Genomic DNA, 25,500 nt, shown 5'->3' on the forward strand with positions numbered 1-25,500 from the left:
TAGCATATGTGGGTTTATTGACCAGTTGCCTTCACCCGAAAAGATCACGTTCTCGTGACGCCTGCGGCAAAAAAGACGTTCCACGTCCGCCGCCAAGGTCTGTGAGTGGGGGCGCTGGCTAACACTCCCAGGGTTCTACTAGTACACATAAATACCCAAGAAAGTGGATGGGGAAACGCCGCCGCGGTAGCTCAATTGGTAGAGCATCGCACGCGACATGCGAAGGTTGTGGGTTCGGTTCCCAGCTGCGGCAAGTTGTTTTTTCATCCACTTTAATTTCCATTAATTTATCATTACTTTATTTCATTTATTAAGCACATGCAATTTTCCCTATGTTGTACTTGGTGTCAGTGTTTGTTGGCTTCTCATTATATGACTAATAAATATCGGGCCCCTCGGTTAACCCCATTTCTTCACGTTTATTACTAACGAGGGTCTCGAATCCGGCAACATTGATGCCTTCAGGTAGCATATGTGGGTTTATTGACCAGTTGCCTTCACCCGAAAAGATCACGTTCTCGTGACGCCTGCGGCAAAAAAGACGTTCCACGTCCGCCGCCAAGGTCTGTGAGTGGGGGCGCTGGCTAACACTCCCAGGGTTCTACTAGTACACATAAATACCCAAGAAAGTGGATGGGGAAACGCCGCCGCGGTAGCTCAATTGGTAGAGCATCGCACGCGACATGCGAAGGTTGTGGGTTCGGTTCCCACCTGCGGCAAGTTGTTTTTTCATCCACTTTAATTTCCATTAATTTATCATTACTTTATTTCATTTATTAAGCACATGCAATTTTCCCTATGTTGTACTTGGTGTCAGTGTTTGTTGGCTTCTCATTATATGACTAATAAATATCGGGCCCATCGGTTAACCCCCTTTCTTCACGTTTATTACTAACGAGGGTCTCGAATCCGGCAACATTGATGCCTTCAGGTAGCATATGTGGGTTTATTGACCAGTTGCCTTCACCCGAAAAGATCACGTTCTCGTGACGCCTGCGGCAAAAAAGACGTTCCACGTCCGCCGCCAAGGTCTGTGAGTGGGGGCGCTGGCTAACACTCCCAGGGTTCTACTAGTACACATAAATACCCAAGAAAGTGGATGGGGAAACGCCGCCGCGGTAGCTCAATTGGTAGAGCATCGCACGCGACATGCGAAGGTTGTGGGTTCGGTTCCCACCTGCGGCAAGTTGTTTTTTCATCCACTTTAATTTCCATTAATTTATCATTACTTTATTTCATTTATTAAGCACATGCAATTTTCCCTATGTTGTACTTGGTGTCAGTGTTTGTTGGCTTCTCATTATATGACTAATAAATATCGGGCCCCTCGGTTAACCCCCTTTCTTCACGTTTATTACTAACGAGGGTCTCGAATCCGGCAACATTGATGCCTTCAGGTAGCATATGTGGGTTTATTGACCAGTTGCCTTCACCCGAAAAGATCACGTTCTCGTGACGCCTGCGGCAAAAAAGACGTTCCACGTCCGCCGCCAAGGTCTGTGAGTGGGGGCGCTGGCTAACACTTCCAGGGTTCTACTAGTACACATAAATACCCAAGAAAGTGGATGGGGAAACGCCGCCGCGGTAGCTCAATTGGTAGAGCATCGCACGCGACATGCGAAGGTTGTGGGTTCGGTTCCCAGCTGCGGCAAGTTGTTTTTTCATCCACTTTAATTTCCATTAATTTATCATTACTTTATTTCATTTATTAAGCACATGCAATTTTCCCTATGTTGTACTTGGTGTCAGTGTTTGTTGGCTTCTCATTATATGACTAATAAATATCGGGCCCCTCGGTTAACCCCCTTTCTTCACGTTTATATATATATATATATATATATATATATATATATATATATACGCACGCAGGGTGTCTATCAACCGGAAAAACAGGAAATTCGCAGGGATTTTCGATAGTACGAAAATACTGAGGAAAACTCAGGGAATTTGTGCTTCTATCGGGAAAAAATTAGCTGTAATGTTATTTAAAGGGAAAGACAGTCACGGTAATGGTGGCTCGAGTAACAGAGACGAATCGTAACGAAACTTGTCTGTCACCGTGTCGTCCACTGGAGGAGTTGCCATGGCAACCCCCCCCCCCCCAGTCGACTGTATACACGGCAGTGTTTACAGTCAACGACTGGCTTTCCGGACGCCCGATAACTCGGACGGCTTTGCGGCACCACCACGTACCTCGTATATAGTCAATGTATGCAAAAACGCCTGAAATTTCGGACCCAAGGACCCTTCGCCGTCTGACTTTCTTGCGCTTTTGCCGTGACCGCGGGGGTCCGAAACGGCAATAATCAAAGCCACCACCGCGGCAAAGCTAGGCCTAGCTACTCTGACGTTCGCTATTAAGCTTCTTGCCATTCGGTGCAGTGTTTTCCATTGAAAGAAGTCACCGCTGTCAGCAATGTCACCGACTCCGCCTTTGTGGTCCTCGCGATTAGCTTCGAAGCTCGGAATGTACGACGCGTTGCATATTGCCGGTTTTTGAAAGTTAGCTTCGTTTCAATACAGTACTGTTGCGCGGTGAAGCACACGCAAAAAGTATTGCGATGAAGCGTAACAAGCGGGGGAAGGGGCGATTGCCACGGGCACACAGAATGTATTCCTTAATTATACACGCGTGCACCCGCCATCTCCTATCCCAGTACGAGCACCGGTATGCCTAACACGTGTACTGACAGGCCTTCAGCGCCTTTTCGGATGTGCCTTGGGTGATTTGAGCTCTTAAATGCAGTGAAAAACATGAATTCATTTTTTCGAACAGTCCGACTTTTCGGACCATTTCAGGGCCCCTGAGGAGTCCGAAAATCGGACGTTGACTGTAAAACTGACCAAGAGGATATCCCTCATCTATACGAAAATAAACTTTTTAAAGCAGTGAAACGCAACACTGAGATGTGCGCGGGCTAAGAGTGTGTTAGGGCAGTCGAGGTCGACTTTCCAGCTGTTGAGGGAGAATCTCACTTGCGACAAAGTTTTGGCCTCATACCAATGAATTCGCTATCAATGGCTAGAAATAGCTCACATTAAAAATATTAGCTTTTTTATGTATCTCCGTTTTATTCGTATTTGAGAACGTTCGAGTCGATTTTTAATGGGTTTTACTATTGTCGCTGTGCATTCTAGTAACCCATCTTTTCTGCATTATTTTTGAATAAAACAAACACTACTCCTTACTATTTAAACTGTATTAAGTCGTTTTTTTATTTTTTTAAGATGCTTAGTAGAGAGCGACAGCATCAGGGGACATGGTGACAACCTGTCTTCATATAAAACAAAGTTCCGGGTCACTCAGCGAGCTTTGCAAGGGCACTCCCGTAAAACCTGGACAACTGAGGAAATTTGGAAATGTTAACTTGGTAGACACCCTGATTTATGTATATGTATGTGAACGAGAAGACACGGAACCGAGTGGCCCGATTTTTATTAATCATATAATGAGTCAGCAAATATATATAAGGATAAGCGTTCATGGCAACTGTATCGGTGTTTGAGTAAGGCTTGCAAATAGGTTATGCGGAAGCCCGCAAGACGAGAAAAGTTTCATCAAAAATAAATTTCTCATCCAGCCGATTGCGCAACACTAAGAAAAGCCAAACGAGTTTCTCGGACGGAAAGCTTCGCAGTTGACGAAAAAAGAAATTGGTTGATTCCTCTTTCAGAGAAATTGTTTCACGAAAGTGAAACCTGTATTCCAAGAAGCAGCGGGCATTTTAGTCGCACATAAACGAAGTCTGTAAATATGTGCCCAGCCATTTATTAATCCCAGTTCAACTCGATGCAGGGCGAGGCAGTGGCGTGCAATAGCAAGCACGTGACACTTGCGCTGCTGGTCTCCATCTCCTTTCTTTTCTCCCCTTAAACCCCTTCCCCTGCGTAGGGTAGCAAACCGGACTTGCGTCTGGTTGACCTCCCTACCTTTCCTTCCTTTTAATGCGTCAGCGTTAAGGAGCTCGTGTCGCAGAAAAGCCGGTGTCGTCGGCGTCGTCGGCGTTGGCCGTGAGCGATAAATCCCAGCAGCCACTTCATGAATAAAAAACAACTTGCAACATGGGCTGGGTGGGAATCGAACCAGGGTCTCCGGAGTGCGAAACGGAGACTCTACCACTCAGCCACGAGTTTTTTTTCTTTATTTACCACTCAGTCACGAGTTCGATGCTTCAAAGCGGTACAAAAGCGTCTCTAGTGAATGCGGTGTTGCCTTAGAAATGAGCTGTTTCTAAGGCTCAGGCGTGCGTCGCTTGCTCAGGCGCACATTTCGTTGCCGCGCCGAACGCGGCGCTGCTCGACGCTCACCGCGTCCGATGCGGGGCGCGTAGTCGCTGCGCCGTAGCCCACTGTCTTACACCGCTTGGCGGGTCGACAGGAACGCTGTCGCGTTCCACTCTTGAAGGCGAAGCTTAAGCGTCCTCCAATTTTTTCATCCTTCAATCCTTGCGCTGCTGGCAGCGTAAACAGCACCCCACGTATACACGCACGCCTCATAGGTATGCATCCGACACGACAGTGAATGCGCGAGTGGCAGAACTGCATCGTTCGAGTTCTGGAGGTATCGCGCTGGCCCGCCCATGCACGTGTTCAAATGTGACCCAACGAAATGCCATCCTGAGGTGACGGTTGTCGGGCATCACCTTCGAAACGTACGAACAAACAAATACACAAACGAACACACGAACGCGCAACCAAACACAAACAAACATACAAACGCGCAAACAAACACACAAACAAATACACAAACAAACAAACGCGCAAGGAACACGCCAGAAACCCCTTAAGTCTTTTGGACGCCGACTGAGTTCGGTCGCGAGGAAACTTACTATAGTGCTATCATCTTCACTGCCCTATACGTGTACAGGTTCCCGGCAACCTTTTATACAGAATTACTGAGTGCTAAAACAAATGCTACTTATATACTCGATATGCAGCAAGCACATATCGTCAAGAGCGCAATTCCTTTATCAAAACAAACCTGTCTATCCATTGCGCGCCTATTTTTCTAATCGTTAGGTGGGCACAAAACAGCACTGTGTTGACCGCAAGACTAAGCGCTACCAGCTCCACTACCCTTACAGGTGTCCAAGATTTACTCAGTGATAAGACCCGTCGTACCTAAATATCCTAAACTGCTACGAATATACGCCATGAAGAGCACATTGTCAATCAATTAAATGAAGCAAACCTTTCTAACCTTTAACTGCCTACTTACCAAATCATTAGGTAGGCACAGAAACGGCAAAGTATTGCCATTTCGCGGGTTAGCGTGAAGACGATTGCGTGACGTGCGTACATGGGACGGGCTTTCGGTGGAGCCCGGCGTAAAACGCATTTCAAGTTAAAATCGTTCTGTTTCGGGTATCGAAGACGCGAGATTCATCTCATTTCCGCGGGGCAGTCTCAATACCGTCCTGAGCTAACCAGGAGAAATAGATCGTGAGACCTATAGGCCGAAATAATCTATAGCTCGAATCACATCGGCATTGAATGTGGCTGTTCAGTTCCGCTGACGCCCTCAAGGTGGAGGTTAAGCTTCGTGAAAGGGCAAATTGCCGCAGTCGGACGGACGGCAAGTATAGCCCTTTAACGAACCTTCCTCCACCTTGCCGCTTTCTGCAGAACTGATTCTCGTACCATATTCGGCGTCCCTGTGATTAGAACTACCGAGTAATCCGGTCTCGCGCTGTCATCCGCTATAGCCTTCTCGTTTGCTCAGGTAGCAGAGCGACTGCCCCGGAAAGGTGTTGGTCCCGCGTTCGATACTCAGGAGCGGCGCGAATTTTTCCTTCAACTTCGAAGCTTTCCTTCTGAGAAACCCTTATGTATTTCCGTCACAGTTATTTTTTTATTTCATGATGTCCCAGTAAGTGCTCCATTACAGAACTCAAGTGAATCATTTGGACGTTTATACAGGCGACCGGCCTTTATCGAGACTGATCTTACGGGCAAAATGGATGCCACCGTCATACTGCTCGGTTGAAGCAGATACATATATAGCGAGTTACGAAGTATTATTGCTCAGAATAAAACTCAATTGGTAGAGCATCACACGCGAAATGCGAAGCTTGTGGGTTCGGTTCCCACCTGCGGCAAGTTGTTTCTTCATCCACTTTAATTTCCATTAATGTATCCTTTCTTTACTTCATTTATTGAGCACAAGTAATTTCCCCTATGTTGTCCTTGGTGACAGTGTTTGTTGGCTTCTCATGATATGACTAATAAAAATCAGGCCCCTCGGTTAACCCCCCTTCCTTCTCGTTTATTTCTGAGAATGTTATTCAAGAACAACGTTACATCGTGGGGATTATATGTCCCGGTAATCTTTATTTTTTTCGGATTTACGTAGAAATCGCTTTGGCAAAGCGTTTCGCACGAACTTGCTGTATTTACCTCTCGGGTAACCGCAAACGCCACCCACCAGCACCGTGCCGACAATACAGGTGCATTTCCCCAGTAGGCACTCTAAGTTCCGTGATCCAAAGCCCCCCGCGCAGTCGGCCTTGTCCTTGCAGACTGTTACAAAGAAAAAAAAAATTGAGAGGACGCCACGAATCAGTGTCGATCTCTTGACCTGGTAGCAGGGCTTTAAAGGGACACTAAATCGAAACAATAAATCAGTTTAGACTAACGAAGCGTTGTTTGAGAACCCTGCAGGCAGCCATTTAAAAAAGATAGTTTGATTATTAGATGAGAAAATGAAGGTTCAAGTATCAGTATTTGAATTTCGCGCCGAAACCCCAGCGCCGATACGTCAGCGTGACGTCAGGGATTGCAATGTATGTTTTCGCATTTGGGCCGCATTGGCTGAATAAAGGTTCCCGAAACTTGTCATGTTTATTATTTGGTTCCTTTAGAACACAATGTAGTCAATCTGTACCGCTATATATAGTTGGTAGGGCCTAGAAGATGCCATAAAAATCCAAGACGTCACAGCCCCCAGAAGCGGGAACTTAAGTAGGCGTCGCCACCCGTATTTCGTTCTTGCGCTTTTTCTGGCTTACCAAACGTCTTATCGTTGTAAGAGGGGTGTTTTTGGTGTTGTAGAACGGTAATTTACTGACGCAGAAGAAATCATTTTTCACTTTAGTGTCCCTTTAAACAACTACAAACGCAATTTTATTGGCGGAGCCAATATATCCGAGGCTGTTATAGGAAGAACGTAGCGTGATCAAACATGAAAGGCAAGAAATATGAAACACCATATGAAAAAAAACAAACAGGAAAATTAAGCCAGGGACAGCACAGGGAAAATTATTATGTTTATTGAAATATGCAAATAATAGGGAAGAAAAAAGGAAAGGAAAGCGCGCGAAAAGCCAGAAATTTGCCACATGTGCAAGCTGTGTGCTTGTGTGTGCTTGTGTGCGTTTGTCTTTTCTTGGGGCACGCGTAAAGACTTACGTAACCAGTCGTTGCGCTACCGTGAAAATGATGGGTATAATTGCCCGGATTTGCCTATAATCGCTCTTGCGGCTTCGGACGTCATCATGGAGTTCCTTATTGCGCCTCATCTTTCTCCATTTGCAAGCTGTTCTCCTTATTGTGGCTCATCTTTCTCTTATTGTGGCTCATCTTTCTCCATTTAAACTGTACTAGTTTTATAATTCCAACAATGTCATATGAGACTCTGCACACGTGCTTAATAATTACAGATTGCATTTATTAGCGCCATTTTCTGAAGAAAACGATCAAGTGGCAGTGTATAGAAAGTCGCCCGAAACGAGACAAAGCAGTGTTTATTTAGGCCAGTCCGCGTACTAGGCACGATTACAACGTTGAACCGAACTGTCAGCCTTCCAGCCCAATGACATCGAAGTTCCTGCTATATAGCGATTTCTCTAGGAAACTGCATGCAATTTCTACACGTAATTGCCATGCTGACTGAACGGCAACACTTCCAGAGCTCCCGCAGGCAATAACATAGAAGTTCCGGCTAGCAAATTTTGTTTTATTCTAGGAGAACACATGTATGATTAAAGCAACCATGCAGATAATCATGAACCACAAAGTGAACTCACGCTTGGTGCAGTACAGCTCGCGGCTCTGAAACCTGTTGCCGGCGCCGCACTCGCAGCGACCATCGGTGCAGTTATTCATGAACCTTCGGCAGTCCCAGTTGTTTTCGCAAAAGGTGTCGCCAGTGTCTGCGTGCCAGTAAAAAAAGGATGATAAAAACGACGTGCAGCACGAAGGGCAAGGACTGCGACAGACACTACGCTGTTTGTGTGTCTGTGTGTGAATCTCAGTCCTTGTTCCTTCGAGCTGTACTTCGTTTTTATCATGAATCGCCAAGATTACAAAAGAAAGATATATATCACCTGGACACCCGCTCACACCCTCGCGGAGGACGGCAACAACGAGGCGGCACATGACGCGGCTCGAGGGCTCACGGACCGAGCCGCAGTCGCAGGTGACGCCCCGACACCCTCCGGACGTGACGGTGCGGTAAATGAGTGGGAGTGGGTGGACAGAATGACAACATATAATGACATTACGAAACATTATAGGTTACAGAGGTGCATATTCCCGCGACCTCACGCAAAATTGACAAAAAAGCAGTCTGTCGCATGGCGGCAGTTACAAACTAGGACGTACCCGAATCCTGCGATCTCGCACATCATATATCCGGATGTATATCCTACGGACAAATGCAGAACATGTGAGTCCAGAGCCACTCTGGAGCATATATTATGGGAATGCCGAGGGCTAAATAGCAATAAAGAAAACGCGGTCTCTAGCAGCAGCCTTCGCACGCGCTGGGAAGCCGCGCTGGGAAGCCGCGCTGCTCAGCCCCGCCCTCGAAGATCAACTATGGGCCGTCCAGCGGGCCGAGGATGCCGCCAGGACCCAACAACTCCTGGCCGTCACCTAGGCGGGCCCTTTGGCCCTCCCCACCAACTCGCAGGGCACACAATAAAGTTCTTTCCTCCTCCTCCTCGCCAACTAGCGTGTGATCTCAGTCCTTGTTCCTTCGAGCTGTACGTCGTTTTCATCATGAATCGCCAACTAGCGTGTGAATCTCAGTCCTTGTTCCTTCGAGCTGTACCTCGTTTTCATCATGAATCGCCAACTAGCGTGTGAATCTCAGTCCTTGTTCCTTCGAGCTGTACGTCGTTTTTATTATGAATCGCCAACTAGCGTGTGATCTCAGTTCTTGTTCTTTCGAGCTGTACGTCGTTTTTATCATGAATCGCCAACTAGCGTGTGATCTCAGTCCTTGTTCCTTCGATCTAGCTGTACGTAGTTTTTATCATGATTCGCCAACTAGCGTGTGAATCTCAGTCCTTGTTCCTTCGAGCTGTACGTCGTTTTTATCATGAATCGCCAACTAGCGTGTGAATCTCAGTCCTTGTTCTTTCGAGCTGTGCGTCGTTTTCATCATGAATCGCCAACTAGCGTGTGATCGCAGTCCTTGTTCCTTCGAGCTGTACGTCGTTTTTATGATGAATCGCCAACTAGCGTGTGATCTTAGTCCTTGTTCCTTCGAGCTGTACGTCGTTTTTATCATGAATCGCCAACTAGCGTGTGAATCTCAGTCCTTGTTCCTTCGAGCTGTACGTTGTTTTCATCATGAATCGCCAACTAGCGTGTGATCTCAATCCTTGTTCCTTCGAGCTGTACGTCGTTTTTATCATGAATCGCCAACTAGCCCGAGCAACCAGCCAAAAACAAAAGATGGCCGGGCTTTACGTGCGAGACGTGAGCCCGAGGCTTGTGCCGAAGTCCTTGGGACCCTTTCGTCTTCCAACGTAGATGTGCCCGTGCGCTTCGAGCATGCGAAGCTATTAACTTTGCGCGTTTCTCTGATTAAGCTGCCCGCCGAGATGTCGCTACCGGCGTATCCGCTGCCATCGCCTCTTCGGCAATGTGGTATTCCACAAACGGTGATGCGTCTAAAGACAAGACGAAACTCTCTGCTTGCTAGAGAGATTTAACGCTACCGTATTACTATACACGAACAGTTGTGAGCCGGTGTGCGGTGACGGCGATGACGATTTATTGGCATCACCTTTGAAACTGGGCTGTAACAGCTAGTCACCTAGACTGCTTGAGTTAATCAGGTATGCGATCGCATGCTTTTTATTCCAGCATTTTGTATACGATTCCTTAATATACTTGTTTCTAAAAACTTCTCTATCTACCGCGTACCGCTGCCTACGCCTGTAACGGATCTGGTCGTATCCGTCTCTTTCCTTTTTTTTTGATACTTCCATCCACTTCACATCCAAGCGCGTATGGAAGGTGCACGTCACCTATGGGTCTCACTGGGTGAATATTTTTGCGTTTATTACGATGGGCTGATAGGTCTCCTGAATGTCGCTGGAGCAGAGACATGCGCCATCTTGTTGCGAATATTTGTTCTGGCATGTTATTATCCTCAGGCAACCAAGTCGGAAACAACGCTGCAGATTAGCGACATCTTGTGACACTTCGTCTAACCACAGGGCCTTATACACGTTTTCCTCTTACATCAGTGTTCTTGACATTGTTAGGCACTCTTAGAATAGCGTTAGTCGCCATGCATACGTTAAACGCAAGCACATTTGCGGGAAGTTACAACGGTGTGCGTGCTGTGAATACTTTTAGTTTGACGTATACAGGAACGCAAACGTAAGGAATACAGGGCTCTGCATCTCTCGCTGCGCCTGTTCGAAAACAAAGTTTTACGCTCACCGCTGCCCTGTTCTTCATCAAATATTGCTGAAAGATCGCATTTTGGAGTCAACGTCGTTTAGTATAAAACTCACCACAGTGAATTGTCCGGTGTCTAAGAAAAAAAAATGCGAACTCACCTTCACTAAAGGGGATGCGAGCTGCTACAGCGAAGACGCTGGCATAAACTCGCGTCGCCGCCTGCCGGCAGCTGCAGAAAGCAGTCGGTCAGGGAGGTTTGTTTGCCGCGTGTTCCAGGAGCGAGCAACACGCGGCAAACCTCTCTGATCCTTCGGGAATTTTCGCTCACGGTCACCGCCGGACGCCGACACCGGCTTTTGCGAGACGCGGGGTCCCTGTAACGCTGCCGCGTCACATTACTCGCGGCGCCCCGCGCGCACTCACACGAGAAGGGCGTGATGACGATCGTCGCGTTGACCAATAGCGTTCCGTTTGGGAGCGTGTACGAAAGACTGGCGGACGCCGTGCGGCCGCCCAGGTCCATCCGGGAACTGGCGAACATCAAGTTGCTAGCGCTTCGGGGAAAAAAAAAGAAAAAAAAATTGTCTCACATTATCGCGCACCTTGACCCTTGGTTAAGTTATACAGTTCTTTTTTTAGACAACACATTCTTTTAATGAAAAAAGGCTATGACAACGAGACAACTGTCGTCTTCGCATACGAGCTCTACGGCGAGGCGGAACTAATTTGCCGCTGCTTAAGTTACTCTTGGAAGACTAACCCCCGTATTCACAAATGCATCTTAACTTGAAGCCTACGCTTGACTTGATTTATATGACCCCTATCGTGAAAGTCCCGAAGGAAAGACCATGAGCGTCTTGGGCACGTTCCCGCCACGCGTCAGTTATATCAAGTCAAGCACGGGCTTCAAGTTAGCACACATCTCTGAATACGGCGGTAATCAACGAAAATTGGTCAATTAACTTTTGTATTATGCGAAGCATATTAACGTAGGTTTCGGGCCTTCGCGCGAAGCCCGGCGGTGGCCACCATTGACCTTGAAGTGGGGTAACGTGACATGACGTCACGTGATGACGTCACACAAGCTGCAGATGGGGCCTCATATCGCGCCGTCGGTCGCCTCCCGGCGGTGGCCACCATTGACCTTCAAGTGACCTTCAAGTAGGCCACGTGACATGACGTCACGTGATGACGTCACACCGGCTGCAGATGGGGCCTCATATCGCGCCGTCGGTCGCCTCCCGGCGGTGGCCAACATTGACCCTGAAGTGAGATCACATGATGTGACGTCACGTGATGACGTCCCACCGGCTGCAGATGGGGCCTCATATCGCGCCGTCGGACGTCGCCCGGCGGAGGCCTCCACGCTTCGGTTCGCGCTGTCGCGCGCAACGCGGCGGCGGCGCCACCATCGGTGCATCACGTGATATGTGACGTCACGCCAGGGATGAAGCGGCGCGCGCCCGCCGTCGCGTCAGTCTCTGTGCGCCCGCAACCGCGCCAGCGTCTTTGCGCCGGGCGTGTATGCGGTCAAGATGCCTCCAAACGCTAAGGATACGCTAAGGTTAAGCCCAGTGGATGCTTCGCATCCACTGGGCTTAACCTTGATAAGCCTCCAATTTTTTTTATTATTTACGTCGCGGAAGTTATTTACATGGAAACCCTTTATGGCGTCACAATTTATGGCATAGCAGTTTTACAGAAATGCAAAGAAATCCCACGTAATTTCAGACATTCATAACCAGAATTGAAGGCATTGAAGGAATTGATGTGTCCAGGCAATGTGGAGGCTGTGTGCATCCCTCTGCGCCTCAGATGTCAGCGCCCCGTAAAGAAGTGTGGGGCGACGTTCTCAGTGCTAGCATGTCTCGAATTAATTCTGACATGATAGACAGATAGACATGATAGACATGATAGAGGTCAACATCCACAAAGATCCGTTAAGTACTTTCCATGAAATTGTTTCCCATTATCGACTGGGCAGGAGGACATTTCCACCCCCTCACCCTAAATTGAACAAACCTCAGGCTAGCACCCTCAGACTTCCGCAAACCCGTTCGTGTCCCACTCCTCGGTCTCTTAACAGGATAGATTCTGCCCACTCACAGCAGTCGTGCCCCAAATGTGGTCACGACTCGTGCTCTTTTGAACACATGATGTGGCTGTGCCCAGCCCTTAACGCCTCTCCACCCATCACGAAAGAACAATGGCAGGAATCTCTCAAGAGCAGCAATCTCCACATCCAACTCCAGGCTGTCCAGAGGGCCCACGACACTGCGGCGGGACTTCACCTTCCGGTCTCATCCTGGGTGGCGCCACCGACTTGATCTTCAGGAGCCTTCAGTTTTAGCTCCCCAAGATCTCAGTACCTCAGGACTCAAATAAAGTTCTTGTTGTGTCACGTCATGATAGACAGCGATACATGCATGCTTGCCAGGCAGAGCGTCCCGTATCTGTAGCTGCCGCGAGTTGGTCGAGGCGTTTGGTTTCAAGCTTGCTCGCGCTGGTCATCGCGAGGAGTTTTTGATTGGCTTACGCCCGTTGTTAATCCGCCGTGGTTGCTCAGTACCTATGGCGTTGGGCTGCTATAAGCACCAGGTCGCGGCATCGAATCGCGGCCACGGCGGCCGCGTTTCGATGGGGGAGCGAAATGCGGAAAACACCCGCGTACTTAGATTTAGGGGTGCACGTGGAAAGAACCCCCAGGTGGTCGAAATTTCCGAAGTCTCCCCACTACGGCGCGCCTCACAATCGGAAAGTGGTTTTGGCACGTAAAACCCAATAAGTTTTTTTTTTGCCCGGTAGTTGGAGAAGTATGGGAGAGGCCTTTGCCCTGCAGAGGGCGTAACCGGGCTGATGATGATGATGATGATGATGATGATGCAGTCGTAGGAGCGGGCCTTCCCTCTATTTATTTAGTTTATTTTACACCGCAAGAGGGAGCAAGAGTTTGAAAAGGGGCGTTTAGGTCTGATGTCACGTGATAATATGAATGATCCTTAAAACATGAGGGTGCATTAAAGTGTGACTGTCTGTAAGTCCGCTATTTAAACAACTGCCCCTAGGGCACTCATAGAAGAATAATTAATTTGAGTGGGGGGAATTAGTCGTCCGAAGCTCATTCTATTAGCGTCAATGTAATTCCGCCTCGCCTGTGAACTCTTCTGCAAGAACGCTACGTTTTTGTATGTGTAGCTTGTAAAAAATAACCTTTAGTTATAGACAGAGGATACATAAGTGTTATAGATGTATTATTGTCGCATCCCTTGATGGCACGTGGTTTCGAGCTCGAAATACGCTTTGTTCAGGACGGGCTTGCGAAGAAACGTAAATCCGCGGATAAATGGAGACCCTCGCCAGATGTTTGAAAATTTGAGCAACTCGTACATCAAATGCAGTGAAGATGCGTAAGGGAGTTTTCGCACCCTTCGGGAGTCTTAGGACACTGGCTGTGAGCGAAATCTCTTTGAGACTTTACAAACGCTTCACTACATAAGCTACGATTCCTCCGCTATATCCGAGTTCCTTCTAGCGCGCTTCGGTATACGAGTTCTTTGCACTTCGCAGTTTGCTATTTCTGACGCCTGTTCTTGCGTGATGCGCTCGCTTCGCTCGGTATCTATGCGATTGTGCATCCTCGATACAGACTTCGCCACCACACACTCCTTCACCGTCGCCCACTGCCTCCGCAAGAAAACCGTCGTGAAACTGTACGCAGCTTCGCTGCAATTGTTTCTCAAATGCGGACCTCACTAAAGACTCATTAAAGTACGTTGCGTTCGATGAGATCTCGATACCCTGTTCCGTGTAGCGATCGGTGTGCAGTGTGTAGTAGACGTGGCAGGCGTCGCACGCGACCCCTGGTGCACCGAATTTGAAACTATAGTAAGCTGACGTGGCCTCCGAGATCGCGCCCGGGGATGATCTCGGAGGCCATGAAGCTGATGAAAAGAAGGCGTTGTAGCGGGACGGCGCGCGTCGTACGCAGGCCATGCGCTTGAAGGACACTTCACCAGGTGTGGCCATTTTTGAGCTGGCAAGCGCTGTGCATACGATGCGCGCTAACAACCGTGCCTGCTAAGTATTACATCCCTACGCGATTCGGAAAGAGTTTGAATTTCATGCCAAACGCCGTTTGCCCTTCCCCAAGCGGCCGCCGCGCTCCTAGCCGGAACGATGACGTCAATCGCACGAGTGCGCCTACGTAGATGGCAGTACTGTGACGTCGCTCCCAGTGACACGTGACTTCGAGAATTGTTCAAGGTAACATCAGTTATTTGTTTCACGTGTTGCTTCAACAGACGAATTAAAGTATAGAGAAATAATAAAACGTGCAAACCGAATGCCTGCGTGTTTTTGCTTTACTTAGTACCGTAGCGAGAGCTATGCACTTCCGTTTCGTCTGCTTGTTTCCACATCATGCAGTCGCGCGCGCAGAGAACGAAACTATGCGATTTTTCACCGAGTTCCAGTGCCGCGATCATGCTCTTTAATCCTCTCGCGTCTGTCTCAGCGCTCGTGATTGTGCCACTGACTTATACCACTAATACGTTTCGGAGCCGTTACGGCAACAAGATTAGCGCCATATCATAATAAGGAACTTCCCGTCATAATGCGCTAGGCAAGTGAGACGTCGCTCTCAACAGAAAAATGACTGTCAACTTACGTGACGCTGAAAAAAAAAAACGATCGAGCGGGTCAGTCAGTGACAAAAGTGGCAGCGTTGCTCAATTTTAATGACGTAAGGCTACCACTAGGACTACTTGACTGCAACACAGCAGTAATTAGCGATATGCGTGCACAAGACGTCCGCTGACCGCTAATGCTTGGTTCAAGTACATTAGAATTGTATGCTCACTTTTATTACACCAAACATTTCTGTTTTAGGAAAATAAGGAATTATCTAAAGAAAGCAAACTTGAACGAATTATTAATCTATGGCCGTACAAGTAAATTTCGGTTCTACAATAACAAAGCGGTCACTCTGACAGTGACAGGAAGCTTCCTTAGATAAAACATGACGCAAAAGGTGAAAGGCGAACCGCGAGGCTGCCCCAAGGTTTTCGCTCCAGCATGCTGTGACGTCACATAACCTTACAGCGTCTGCTTGGACATAGCTAACTATTTGATAAAAAAATGACCATTGTGCTCTGACTGCACCAGACACCGAACCATTAAATTTATGAAAATTTTTGCTGCGCCGAAACGGACCAGAAAGGAGGAAATCCTTTGAAAACCATGACGTAACACCGGTCACCTGTGAGTGAACAAACGATATCTCTGCAGCCAACGTTCAACAACAGGACTTGTTTTCGTCAGATCCTACAAGTGACGTTTGCCTTTGTTGACAAGGCCACTTAAACGTTCGCATGAGAGACATGCCTTTTCCACCCTAGCCGATCGTGTCAAGTCCTTCCAGTAAACCACCGTCCCGATTTAATGATACCAAAGTGGTTTACTGACGCCGTTGTTCCTGGATAAGATACGAGAGCATGAAGTCCGGCCTTTACGTTCTAAAGTAGCGTAAAAAAAGCTTTTACTAAGTAAAATTTATAAATAATGATCAATATCTTTCTAGTCTTACATACGTCGGCTCTATAAGTGGACACTAGCCCATAATCACTCGCTAATTATGTTTCCGGGTTATAAATTTCCCCACTTTCTCGTCTACTCACACGCTTCGGTAGCTACTCATACTTCGACTTTTACCCACATACTCTGAACACTCACTCGATCGCTTTCATGCTCACGTTAATTCACAGTTTCGAGCATCTGCTCGCTCTCATGCTTTTGTCCAATGATCACCATTGGTCACCGCTTACTAGCCTTCGTACTCAAGTCCACTCGCTCGTCGCCGACAGTCCCCCACGATCACACTCACGTCCATACAAACTGACTGTCATTGACAGGCACTCACTCTCCATATACGCACGTCCCTTCAAACTCACTGGCAGCTCATTTCCGTTCATACCCACACACACCCTTTCGTAACTCACGTACCCACCCATCTATTCATTCAATCACTCATTCACCCACTTAATCATCCACTCACTCAGCCACCCACCCATTGGCACCTCACTCGCCCACCAAACTATTCATTCACTCACTCACTCACACACGCACCAACTCACTCACTCACTCACTCACTCACTCACTCACTCACTCACTCACTCACTCACTCACCCGCCTACCCACCCACCAACTCACTCATTCACACACTCACACACACACACACACACACACACACACACACACACACACACACACACGCCCATCCACTCACTCACTCATCACACGCTCACTCATACACACACACACGCTCACTCACTCACTCACTCACTCACTCACTCACTCACTCACTCACCCGCCTACCCACCCAACAACTCACTCACTCATTCACACACTCAGTCACACACACACACGCCCATCCACTCGCTCACTCATCCCACGCTCACTCACACACACACACGCTCGCTCGCTCGCTCGCTCGCTCACTCACTCACTCACTCACTCACTCACTCACTCACTCACTCACTCACTCACTCACTCACTCACTCACTCACTCACTCACTCACACCTGAAGAAGGAGCCGCTTGAGCTCCGAAACGTCGGCGACTTTAACAAACTTTGTTTGGAATTTCTTTGCTCTTTCATTCAGCATAGAACGGATATGGCTCGTTCTCAAGAGTGAGTGTGCCGGCCTGTGCCGTTCTTAATCGATTCGGCGTCGCTCTTTCGTGCGCCGTCAGGCACCCTGCGGATCGGACACGTTTCACACTGGCTGCGAACCTTACTTGAGGATCGTGAGTGGCGTGAGCGTCGTTCCCTTGATGGGCTCCAAGAACGCGAAGCTGAACTCTCCGTAAAGCTCGTCCTTGGTGAAGTCGACGCTGAGCACGAACCGGCTGCTCTCCGTCATCACCAGGTGCACCTTGGCGAAGGGCGCGCTCGAGTTCACGATGCCGAAGTACTGGCCGTCCTGGACCTCGAACGCCTCGGCAGCTGCGCGCGCACCATTTTAACGCGACAGCGTTAAGGAGCTCGTGTCGCAAAAAAGCCGGTGTCTCCGGCGTCGGCGGCGTTGGCCGTGAGCGATAAATCCCAGCAGGCACTTTATGAATAAAAAACAACCTGCAAGATGGGCTGGGTGGGAATCGAACCAGGGTCTCCGGAGTGTGAGACGGAGACTCTACCACACAGCCACGAGTTCGACGCTTCGAAGCGGTACAAAAGCGCCTCTAGTGAATGCGGTGTTGCCTTACGAACGAGCTGTTTCTAAGGCTCAGGCGTGCGTCGCTTGCTCGGGCGCACATTTCGTTGCCGCGCCGAACGCGGCGTTGCTCGACGCTCACCGCGTCCGATGCGGGGCGCGTAGTCGCTGCGCCGTAGCCCATTGTCTTACACACCTTGGCGGGTCGACGGGAACGCTGTCGCGTTCCACTCTTGAAGGCGAAACTTAAGCGTCCTCCAATTTTTTTGTTTCCCGCACGGTGGCAGCACTTTGAGGTCACTTTAGAAAAAACTTCCGGTCGCGCGCTTTGTCACCCAAGTCGGCGAAAAAAGAAAATGCTTTTTTTCTGAGGCGTACTTGGCAAGTGCTCTTGGCCTGATCAAATAAAAGAAATAGCGCTACACAGCGGCTCGTAGTTGTACTGAATTTGGAGTGGAGGACGAGTACTTTTCGTAGACCCACGCATCAAGCTACTTTCGCTAAGTTGAAGCACTTTAAGGAGTTTGCGTTCAAATCTGGGGAATGTTATCTGGGGGTCCTGGAGTGAGCTTTTCCCCTCGCTGTGCCCTCACTTTTCTTATAGGCCGCAGTCTGAGGACGACGACGATTCGTACCTGGACGAACTCATCCCCCTCATATGCTGCACGATCCTGCTCCTGCTCATCATCATGATTATGCTGGTCATTATGGTGCCCGGCGCGTACGCAAGTGAATGCGACCGACGCTTTTTAGTTGTTTTTTCTTTTTTTTCTCAACGTTTTGGTATCCGTCAGTCAGCCAATCAGTCGGTTGGTCGGTGGGTCGGTCAGAAGGCCTTATTAAAAGGAGATTAGCCCCATGGCTTCAAGTGGGTGAAAGGTAAGAGGGAAATGCATCCACGGGGTGATGAAGTATGATCACCACTTGTGAGTAGTCCAGTGAGCCCAGAGTAAGGTTCGCGGGTCCTTGGTTGGGCTATTCCCCTTCTTCAACCCGCCGTGGTTACTCAGTGACTATGGTGTTGGGCTGCTGAGCACGAGGTCACGGGATCGAATCCCGGCCACGGCGGCCGCATTTCGATGGGGGCGAAATGCGAAAACACCCGTGTACCCTTAGATTTAGGTGCACGTTAAAGAACCCCAGGCGGTCGAAATTTCCGGAGTCCTCCACTACAGCGTGCCTCATAATCAGAAAGTGGTTTTGGCACCTAAAACCCCATAGTTTAGTTTAAATAACGTCTGGTTCGTCCACTTCAAGAGAAATGTATCTGTAGAATTCTTGTGCATCTCGGAGTACGCATTTATCCAACACCATTTTAATCGCGTCGCGATACTGGTGCCACCTGTTGGGCGGCATATACGAGTATATAAGCCGGTCATTGCAAATTCTATTCTCTTCGTGACCCGCTGAATTGTTACAGACTGCCAAAACGATAGCCTTCTGGAACGTGCGTCTTCTAACTATGCGCCGATTCAAATAAAACGATTTTGCTTAATATTCTAGCAAAGCCGAGAAGAACACACGATGAAAAGTGCTTGAACTTGGTGCTTGCAAGGCATATAGAAGACGCGGATTTTTCTGACGGCGTGCTACAGGATTAAAAGAACAGTAGAACGAGTCGAAAGCATCGCAAGATGTGCCAAAATAAAGCGAAGGCTTTACACGGCAAAAATTGCTGAGGCACCACTGCAGGGACACTTCTGGGTTAGCTGTAGTTAAAGCTAGGAATCGTGCGGGTGCTGTGACGTATGGACTTGTCGGAGAGCACCTTTTAAGTAGTCTTTTGTCGCACGATGAGATGTGACGAGGACCACATTGATGTAATTATTGCTCCTGTACGTGCTCTGCTACAGCGTCCATTAAAGGGTTTGCCGTGCTGCAAACTCTCTTCTCCTTTTTTGCACCCTGCGTTGACAAGTTAGTGCCTCAATAGGGCGTTTGACGCATTCGCTTTGCGTGTTGGAAGGGAGACTGCAGCGTGTGTGTGGTATAGAGGTAAGTGGATAAGCGCGTTGTGACGTCATGACGTAGTGTGTGGTCACCTGGTAGCCGGACGTCGCACACGTTTTGACACACGGTCCGGCTTGCTCGGCCGGCCTCGTAGCCGTTGCTCGTTCAAAGAGGACGATGTTGCAGCGCAGCGGACGATCCAGCGAGCCAGAGTGAGTGTTAACTGCCCTGCTCTCACATGACCACATACGGCGTCATGACGTCACAACAAAGCAGAAACGAAACCGAAACTGGCCGCCGAAAAGATATTACCAGTTATTTTGGAATCAGTGAAGCTTGACATTATTCTGATTTTCGGGGTTTTAGAGGTACCGGACTTTCAAATAAGCCAGAAACAAGACGAATATTTCGCGTCAGGACTCCTTCAAAACGTGTCCAGTGTATCGGAATATTCTTCGATCTCGTCGCGGATTTCGTAGCCAAAGGAGCTCATCTACTTGGATTTCGGCGATCGAAGACTGTGATTGGCGTTATCGTTGTGCTTTGAGCGTTGTTTGGTTTGTGGATGCAAGTTCGCGTAATATAGAGTTTATCTCGCGAATTTGTAGGGTACTTGCTCGGGCGATTGAGTCGTTAGCATTCTATGACGACAGGGATTTTTGGGCACAAACTTGAGGATGGCGACAAGCGATGAGAGAGACAGATAGAAGTGCAAAGTTTCAATTGAATTTTTATTGACTAGCAGCGTGCGGCTTGTGCGCTGACGAGATGTGGCGTGCGTCTGGTTCATACCAAGAAAAACAAACAACCTCTAAACAAACGAAGGAATGCTGGCACGTGCAATACTCGTCGAAAAACCTTGCTTTGCCCAAAAAGGGCCGAGGAATTCTAATTTTATAGGCGCGGAATTTGCGAAAGATACTCTACTTCTTTTGATGAGCAAAACGTGAACAAGGTGAATGCAGGAGCCAACGTTTCGACAAGTGGACTTGTCTTCTTCAAAGCGACATATGCTTATGTCGCTTTGTCGCCTTCAAGGCGACAAAGCATATGTCGCCTTGAAAGCGATATATGTCGCCTTGACGAAGACAAGTCCACTTGTCGAAACGTTGGCTCCTGCATTCACCTTGTTCACGTTTTGCTCATCGTCTTGAATTTCCATCTCCCGCATTCCCCGTCATTTCTCCAGTTCTTTTTGTGCGTTAACTCAATGGATGCGGTATTGACGCATTTGGTTCTTCACGACCGGCATGCTATCTTTAAAACGAGGCTGGCAGCCAGAATCCTTGCAATTGACTCCTAAATGTCTTTGCACTGTCCTATAAACGTTATTACCGTGTTCGATATAGGCCTATCATCGAGACACCTTTCTGTCTGGCCTACGTACTTTTCGGACGAGATGAAGGGAAACATAGGGGCTCGTTTTTTTGGTCATTACGCCCGTATAAAGCCACCAAGCAACGAAGCCAACGAAAACGCAGGGGTAATTAGCTGCGGCTGAAAGTGAAATGTAGGCAATAATGGAGAAAAAAAGAAAGGAAAGTGGACGAAGCGATAACCTGTCTGCGGTGGGGACCGCGAACCCACAACCTTATAGCGTAATGCGGAGGTTGTGTGTTCGCTCCCCACCGGCGACAAATGATCTTCTCTTCCACTTTGATTTCTCTTTTCTTCGTTATCTTCTAACATTTCAATTTCAGCCACAGCTAATTACCCTTATGGTTTTGCTGGCTTCACTGCTTGTTGGTTTTATGTGGGCCTACTTATTTTCCCACCCAAAATCGCGTGCACACATATTTTCTTACGCGATCCTTCTTTTGTGTGGGCGCAGCAGCAACGTACAGTTGACCAAAAAAGTTTACGGACCAAAAGATCTGACACAAAGATGAATATCTCCTCAGTCTCAAGACACAGCCTGTTACTCCCACTTTTAGCCTTTTGTGGCATATGCGAACAGCACTGTGATGCACAATTTTACTTGCTGCTTTTAAAGGCTGCTCGTACATTTTGAATTTTCTGAGATGCCGTGGTCCGCAAACTTTTTTGTTCGACTGTACATTGGTGCGTGCATCACGTGGCACCATTCTTATAACCAACTTGTTCGTTTAAAGACTCTTTGTTGCTTTCTTGGAATCAACCAAATGCACGCGTCATATCTATTTTAATTATGCGCAAATTTCACCGTATAATCTGAAGCAGCAGAAGCTTGATGTGGGCGAGTTGGTTTAACACACTTGAAGAAATGGGCGTTACAATGACGCTGACTAAGAGAAAAACAGGTTTAGGTTTAGCGCCTGCCCGTCGTACATGTTCTTCTCTTAGTCTTCTTTTCTTCACCGTAATCGTCAACAAAGATTCAGTTGTAGGTTTGCGCTCGTCTCTTTCTCGCCACTTGTCCCCATTCCCTAGTCTGTGAGGGAAGGCCTCCCGTCACATTTTTTTTTGCATTGTGATTCTTCAACGTCATTACAAGGTGATACGTATTATATATTGTTCAAATTCGTCTCCTTTGCAGTTCTGATTGGCTGGGAGAACGTCTGCCCTATCTCTGACTGGCTGAGAACGCCAAGCAGGCGGGATTTGGCATTCTTCACGATAGTACCCAGCGAGGCAGCGCAACTCAGGTACATAACACTGACGTCTGGAGTACCGCTCGAACGTCTGTGCGACTGCTACCGGAATATAATCACAAGCAGTGCATGCACTCTGTTCTCGATGGAAAGATAAGCGAAATAGTTATTGGTGATACAAGCTGCAGAAATTCTCTATACACGAACCTTCGATTACGAGCACGGCAGCAGCTAACAGCGATAGTGGACGACGGCCACCAATCCTGGATGCGGCTCCGGGCACAGCGACGTTTGCTGCGTCGGGTACTTCGTGTCGGAATCTTGAGCCTAAAGATAGAATTTTCAGTCAGACAATTCCGTTTCAGATTATAGTATGGGGTGGTGCGAATGTTCGAAGTTTCGAATACGAATCGAACATTAGACACACTAAATGTTCGTATTCAAAAATTAAATATTCGGGATTTTTCTAACATCGAAACTAAACAAATATTTGGCGACAAGCTAGCAGTAAAACCGGGTTACTCTGCTCCGTCTGCTACAGAAACGATCACAAGTTATGACAAGTGGAACAGCGACAAAAGTTTTCGAAGCGCCACTCCCCCCCCCCCCCCCACACACACACACGTAGACACACACAACTCATTTCTGACCGCCTCTCAGGTGTCGGCAGGCTCTGTTAGACAGTTACAGTGCCGTTAATTAGCAGTCATTTCATTTTGTTATATTACAGACCGACCAATCACATGTACCAGATAGACAAATCGCCTGTATCGTCCGTTAAACCACCTGAAATACACCGAAGTTTCGCCAAAATAAAAACGAGAACGAAGAGACACCGCAACAGATTAGAAAGGCGTTTTTTTTTATCCTTTTTTCACAGCATCGCCATATTACCCGTGGCGGATGTCGAACTGAGAGTGACGTTGAAAAATTAACAAGCCTAATTACCTAAGTGTGTTAGAATGGATAATTGCCTTATTGAGAAAGAACTGCTATCACAAAACTGAAGCCAGGCAATATTCAGTCTGGCAGGAACATCGTTCTATCGGACCCCAGGGTGTGTGGCGGAACACGCTGGCGCTCCGAAGACAGTAATTGGCACCAAAACACTTTCCTTAGCAAGAAGATTCACTTCGCAATCTTTGGAGTCCGACATCCTCAAATGGACGCCTGTCTGAGGGCTTTCGTGGTCGACTGGACACGATGACACTCACAACAGCTGGCTTCAAATCTCTAACACGACCTTTAAATCTGCTACACTAATCCAAAACAATCACACGCACTTTAGGTGTCCTAACGGCAGTTAACATTGTGTAATGCCACTATTGTCTTCCGGACGACAAACGGTAAAGGTAAGCCTTCCAATCAAAAGGCCTGCACTGGAAGTTTTCTTCATTTGCTTGAACCAGTTTCACCTCTAGAGAGCGATTATTACGTCTGTCTACTACAAGCCGAAGGCTGTGTTCAGTAATCCTGAGACAGCACTTGGAAGGGAAGCTCGAAGTTAGTGTTAGCGGAGGCAGGCACCGAACAGACATGCATAAGGCACTTGTGTAACTTCGATCGTTCCTCCTAAAAACCTAGGCGATCACAACAGTGTCAGCAAGCATTTAAAGTGCGCCGCACCACTACTGTGGACCTACCAGTCATGACTCATGCACGCTGTCTGAAACCTGGAGACGATACGAGATGAGATCATCTGACGGGTCGTTCTTCTTCTCCTTGTTACAACGGGATGGCGCTTACCCACTACTATAGGGGTACCGCGAGGAAGCACTTGCTTTTTAAATAACTTTTACATAATATTATTCTAATCAATTTAAAACGCGAGATATGAAGTTATGGATGCACATATTGTGCGGCAGTGGTGTGCAGTATATAGGTCCGGTTAACCGGGTGGTTTGCTCTAAGTACTGCAAACGTCTAGTGCAGGGTGTGTGTGTTGCGGCGAAGCACCCCGATAAGCGAAAACACGACTCTTGATCTGGAAGACTCCACCAAATATGTAGGCTCCCGATTTGGAGCAAAAATACATGCTTACCTCTCACTAGCAACACGACACACAGAGCTTGCTAGGTCAAGAAGAATCCAGACATTGTAATATTCTTCCACTCAATACTTTTGACTTCTTCAAACTGCCACCGAAGACAAGAGGCGCGTCTGCTTCATTACGAGAGCGATAATTTCCACGTGATGGGGATGAAACTTAAAGCGGGGGTACTTTTCAAAATTTTTAACGTGGTCACGGGCAATGTTACAAATACTAGTAATAGCAGTCCCATAGCGGAAAGCCAGTGAACAAAGGGGCGAAACTGATTGGAAAGCGTAACGAAAGCCCAAGCCGGCGAAGCGGAAGATAAAATATTATTGCATTGAATTTGCGCCAGACGACGTGTTCAGAAAGGAATGGTATGCAGCACACAGAATAATCCATTTACAACTGTTTTATTGAAGTACGTAAGGGACCTATTAACACGAGTAGCTTTCTTTGAGCTTTTCATCCCGTTTTCGCTAACGGTGAATGGTGGCGGTCGGAATTCTCACTGCCGATAAGCAAAGGCGCCAATGCCAAGGGAGCATGCTCCTCGCGCAGTAGATTAGATCTGCGATTATAGATTAGATGGATTAGATTAGATCATGTCTAGATAAGGTTAGATCCGTAGATCTGCGGGACGCGTTAGTTGCCGAACGGCAACACTGGTACAGCTATTTCCTTTCCCGCGATGCAAATTTTTATCATTGCGAGCGCCCGTACAGTCGCCGAGCACCAGACTGGGAGAACACCACCTATACATAGCACAAGGCTTTTTTACTTCAATCCGTGACGTCATGTCACCCGGCCCGACTGCCGTAGAATCTAACGGGATGCTCCCGAATAGGCAATTGATAGATTGAAAACTTTATTGTTCCACCGATCAATCAATTGCTTATTCGGGAGCATCCCGTTAGATTCAATGGCAGTCGGCATAGTGTGTGTGTGTGTGTGTGTGTGTGTGTGTGTGGCACACACACACACACACACACACGCACACACAGACAGACAGACAGACAGACAGACAGACAGACAGACAGACAGACAGACAGACAGACAGACAGACAGACAGACAGACAGACAGACAGACAGACAGA

At 47.9% G+C, this 25,500-nt stretch overlaps 2 protein-coding genes across 4 annotated transcripts in view; both read right to left on the reverse strand.

Moving 5' to 3' along the window:
• The window catches only part of LOC139049036 (cell death abnormality protein 1-like), a 29,536-nt gene extending 18,347 nt beyond the window's left edge, over positions 1-11,189 (reverse strand). For 2 of the 3 annotated variants that reach the window (XM_070524118.1, XM_070524116.1), the window contains exons 1-3: positions 8,325-11,189; positions 8,025-8,150; positions 6,397-6,519 (exon numbers count right to left, since the gene is read on the reverse strand). In XM_070524118.1, the coding sequence (XP_070380219.1) occupies positions 6,397-6,519; positions 8,025-8,150; positions 8,325-8,508 (433 nt within the window). In that variant the 5' untranslated portion in view covers positions 8,509-11,189. The remainder of the gene's footprint in view (positions 1-6,396; positions 6,520-8,024; positions 8,151-8,324) is intronic. The other variant, XM_070524117.1, reaches the window with a different exon arrangement.
• Positions 11,190-17,431: 6,242 nt separating this feature from the next.
• LOC139049304 (uncharacterized) lies at positions 17,432-24,091 on the reverse strand. The gene is made up of 3 exons (XM_070524681.1): positions 24,015-24,091; positions 22,579-22,698; positions 17,432-17,643 (listed from the first exon to the last, which is right to left on the reverse strand). Exons 1-3 carry the CDS (start codon positions 24,019-24,021, stop codon positions 17,432-17,434), a joined length of 339 nt encoding a protein of 112 aa, XP_070380782.1. The 5' UTR covers positions 24,022-24,091.
• Between the last annotated feature and the right edge of the window lie 1,409 nt (positions 24,092-25,500).

This window comes from Dermacentor albipictus, chromosome 8 (genome assembly GCF_038994185.2).
Source record: "Dermacentor albipictus isolate Rhodes 1998 colony chromosome 8, USDA_Dalb.pri_finalv2, whole genome shotgun sequence".
Classification (NCBI taxonomy): Eukaryota; Metazoa; Arthropoda; class Arachnida; order Ixodida; family Ixodidae; genus Dermacentor; species Dermacentor albipictus.

What these genes read in the sequence shown, in the direction of transcription:
- LOC139049304 (XM_070524681.1), bottom strand. An exon ending in TGCCGTGCTCGTAATCGAAG is followed by an intron (nt 17,644 to 22,578) that starts GTTCGTGTATAG and finishes GTGCGCGCGCAG; the next exon opens with CTGCCGAGGCGTTCGAGGTC.